This window comes from Austrofundulus limnaeus, unplaced genomic scaffold (assembly GCF_001266775.1).
Source record: "Austrofundulus limnaeus strain Quisiro unplaced genomic scaffold, Austrofundulus_limnaeus-1.0 Scaffold38, whole genome shotgun sequence".
Lineage (NCBI taxonomy): Eukaryota > Metazoa > Chordata > Actinopteri > Cyprinodontiformes > Rivulidae > Austrofundulus > Austrofundulus limnaeus.
Window position 1 is genome coordinate 2,252,998 of NW_013952440.1, and position 4,089 is coordinate 2,257,086.

Consider the following 4,089-nt stretch of genomic DNA (forward strand, 5'->3'; position numbering starts at 1 on the left):
GACATGTTTTTTATTATTGTCATTAGTGATTATCTCAATTTCAGCTAAAATAATTGAAAAAATCCTACACACTGTGCCTTTAACATTTGACAGATTTTAAGGGAACTCTTAAAAAGTTATTCAACTCATCGAGACATCGGTCACAGGTCTTCAGCCTTAGCAAAACACAAAAATGGCTAYATGGTCATTAATTTTACAGACAGCYAAAATTTAATGGTAGTAGCTGAGTCATTCATAAGAGCTTTAGAGATCTTGGGAGGGAGCATGAAGTCACATGTAGCTTCGTTTTGTTGCTCTCACAACCTTGTTTCATACAAGCTAAACACTTTAAATCAAATTAGAATAAATCTAAATGTGAAATAAGGTCAGGTAGTTTTTTTAAGGGACAAACAAAGAGGACGGCACTGAGTTCATGCCAGCTCCAACAGCTGACAGCTGTGCAGCCAGAAGGGAAGGCTTTACAGACTTAAAGGCCAAAAGTGTTGGGGTCAGTCCAAATCTGGACTGAATGCATTGTCTGCTCATAATGACCACTATGATAGGAAGACACTTTATTCTACTCACATGTTTCAGTCTTAATCAAAGTTTGCCTCTAAAGAAACCTGGGATCACTGATCATTTATACACTACAAGTTAAAACACATCATTCATAGTTTTTCATCTTCTGTTTGCATCCCTGTCTTTCCAGTTACGGGGACCACGTCCAGCATTTCAAGGTGCTGCAGGACCGCTGCGGTCAGTACTACGTGTGGGACGAAGGCTTCACCTCCCTCAACGAGCTGGTGGACTTTTACCATAGCAACAGCATTGCTAAGGAGAGGACGGTGTTTCTGAGAGACCCAGAGCACTTCGCCAGGGTGAGCATATATGACTCATTGTTTCTGCTCTTCCCCTCTTCTTTAACCATAGCAACCAAAACTAACGGTGCATTTAGAAGGAAGTCGAGACAGGAACGGGGCTTAAGGGACAGGTCAGACCTGCTGAAGTGGAGAGGCTATGAACAATTAATATCTTACCTGTTGTAGATAGCGCTTTGAATGGGCTCAATTTAGAGAATTAGACCACCCGTGGCAATCACAGCAAAGAAGTACAGTATTTTCCATACTATAAGTTGCTCAGGACTAAAGATCTCATCAGTCAAACATTGTATCATGAAGAGGGAAAAAAAACTTGCACATAACCACAAGTTGCCCTGGACTATAAGTCACATTTATTTACAAGTTTCACAAAGTCTAAGAACAGACATTAAATCTGGAATAACACACAACATACCTGGGATGCTGTTCACCAATCTCATTCCACATCATGCAATTAACTTTTTTCCCTTTCTTCATTGAAGCAAGAGTAATCTATTRATTGTGTGATGCCTGTGGCATTGAATTRGAGACCTCTTCRCACCACTTAGGCCACTGCCTGGCTCTGAGTAGGCAAAGGAGAAGAATTCTTGGGGACCCCTTTATGAAWCCCGAGAAGTTCAGAACACTGAGCCTTTCTAACCTAGTGTCCTTYATCCAGGGGACGCAAAAGTTTGAATAATAAAGTTCAGTGTCTTTTKGGGGAGAGCAATGAGCCCACTCAAGAGGCCCTCGCTCAAAYGGGTTAAATTTTGATGCCTTAATCCAAAGTCCAAAGTGCTAACAGATTGTGTGAGATTACACAAGATTGACGCAATATAACCTCAATTTACACTGCCTGTGGTTCCACACTGCTGTGAAGCACAGAGGTGCTCTGAGAAGCATCCGCAGGAAATGCAAGATTGTGCAATAAATGCAGTGATAAATGTGGAAGTCAGTAGGGATGTCCTGATCAGATACTCAGTATCAGTGGCAGATATGGCCATTTTTAATCAGATTTAGTCATGTGATCGGGTTGATCCAGTTTTCGTGACAGTTTTCAGCATCATCATGCTTTACAACTGCTGTTAAGAAGTCAAGTATGCAACCATGTCCACAGTGTGGGAACACTTTTCAATGGAAAACAATGATGCTGAAACTGCATCTTGCAAAATCTGCAAACTGGATGTTTCTCGTGGTGRGAACAGCAGGGCTCGCTTTAATACTACCAACCTTGTCACTTGGAAAGAAWTAAAGACATAAAGCTATCAGATCGGTATCAAAAAGACTAATCATTAAAAAWATTGGATTGTATCTGGAGCCAAAAGATCTGGATCGGGACATCCCTAGAAGTCAGACTGAATTAATTCATTCTATTCAGAAGTAGGGTTGAATCTTATTTTGGTGGATCAGYGTACAGACGTTGCCCTGCGCCGCCCTGCCAAGGCAGTGTAAATGCTCTCATTCTTTATAATGGCCCCGTWTTTACTGCGGAGGTCGGAGCGGAACTGCATCTAGTGTAAACTGGGGGTTGCATCAACTCATTCATAATGTTTTTTAAGGTCTTACTAAAATGGCTACAACTCAATCACACCTCTACATAGTCTAAAACTCTTTAATTTTCTGAATGTTTTTTGCAGTTATTACAAAATCCTAAAATATCATTCCAGAATTGACCGGATGGGTCTAATTTTTTTCAAATGTGTTTATTCAGATTTGTAGTGTCGATGCTTTAGATTTACACCCTTTACAAAGAAAAGTCTGTGCAGGCAATAAATGAATATATTTATGCCACCAAACCATGAAAAACACATCTGTTCTGTCTATCAGCTGCCTCCTTTTTCCTGGTACATACAATTACATTTTCAGGTGGGACTTTTGAGATGCAGTGAATGGATTACTGTGTCAAAAGTCAGAGTCAGCACAAATGTTACAAGTTGCCAGAGTGTTTTTTTTTTTCCAGGAACTTGAAGGCCTGACCGGTTTTGTACAGAGCTGACAGATATGTCATATGCTGAGCGAAACGTGGGGAGCTGCGACTGCAGCAGTGGAGTTCATTACAGAAGGTGCAGCTCTTAATGAAAGATCACAGGACTGCTGCCGGTCTGGAGCAGAGAAATCAGTCATCTTGGTCACCGAGCTGAGCAGTGCCAAGAAACACTGACTTTGAAGGCAACTACTGCCCTTGGTAGTGATTAAGTTGCAAATGATCAGGTGTCAATGTATTGATGAGCAGCAAATGAGATTGAAGAAGTTCCTTTCTCTGGAAGTGCAGGAAATTGCAGGCAGCCCTCGTTGGGGAGTCATCGAGGTAAAAAAAAATAGTTGTTAGTTTTGCTGGCATTTGAAGACAACCTCAGGCTCTGTGGCAATTGTTCCTGGGAGTGGCAGACAACACCTGCAGGTTGTACACRGTTTCTCTAGAGGCTTCTGCTCTGCAGTAACGCTTGTAATACTTAACCACATCACTTTCACTCAGTCCTGTGGCCCAAAACCTGAGATTACAGAACTCCACTCAGACAGTTCTGATCACACAGAAAGRAGGACGTCTGGTTGATAAGCCGAGACATGTGGCACATGGTAATAACTGTTTATGTTGAATGTGTATGTCTAATCTAGCCTTTTATTAGGTCATATGGTTGATATGTTTTAACAGTCTGATTTTTGACAATAACACTGGAATCCCTTGAGGCAATGCRCATGACCTGACAACTTGCATTCCAATATTAATACAAAAGCTTTCAAAGTATTTGTGGATAACTCTCAGCTAATAACCCTACTAAACTTTAACTCAATAATAGACTGAGTTCTAGCTATTTTTTTACATTGGCTAAAGCTATTTACCTGTAGTGGTTATCTTGAACCAGACAACCTWATACTTAATCAGTTGTAGATGTACTTATAATTATTACTTACTGTGAGTTTTGGGGATTTATGAGAGTTTGCTAACAGAAAGACYGACCTGACTACTGGAAATGTGAATGTTTTAAACAAAGATCTTGCACAACCTGTTGGCGCCCGGGATATGTGTTGGGGAAAGACAGTGTGTAAGGGGTGTCACGATACCCGTTTTTCTCAGACTGAGTAAGAATACAAGGACTTCAGTTTGGGTACTCTCCAATACCAAGTACTGTTACAGAGTCCGAACCTAAACACTACACAATGAATTTAAAAACCCTTTTTTTATTTAGAACAAGCTGACTCTCCTTTCTTATAGGCCTGTTATATACAGTATATATATATATATATATATATA

At 40.5% G+C, this 4,089-nt stretch overlaps 1 protein-coding gene across 1 annotated transcript in view; it reads left to right on the top strand.

Annotated features, from left to right (window-relative positions):
• The window catches only part of grapa (GRB2 related adaptor protein a), a gene marked incomplete at its 5' end in the record, with an annotated part of 26,066 nt that overhangs the window by 13,109 nt on the left and 8,868 nt on the right, over positions 1-4,089 (top strand). Inside the window, 1 exon segment of the mRNA XM_014006940.1 lies at positions 689-857. Within this exon segment, the coding sequence (XP_013862394.1) occupies positions 689-857 (169 nt within the window).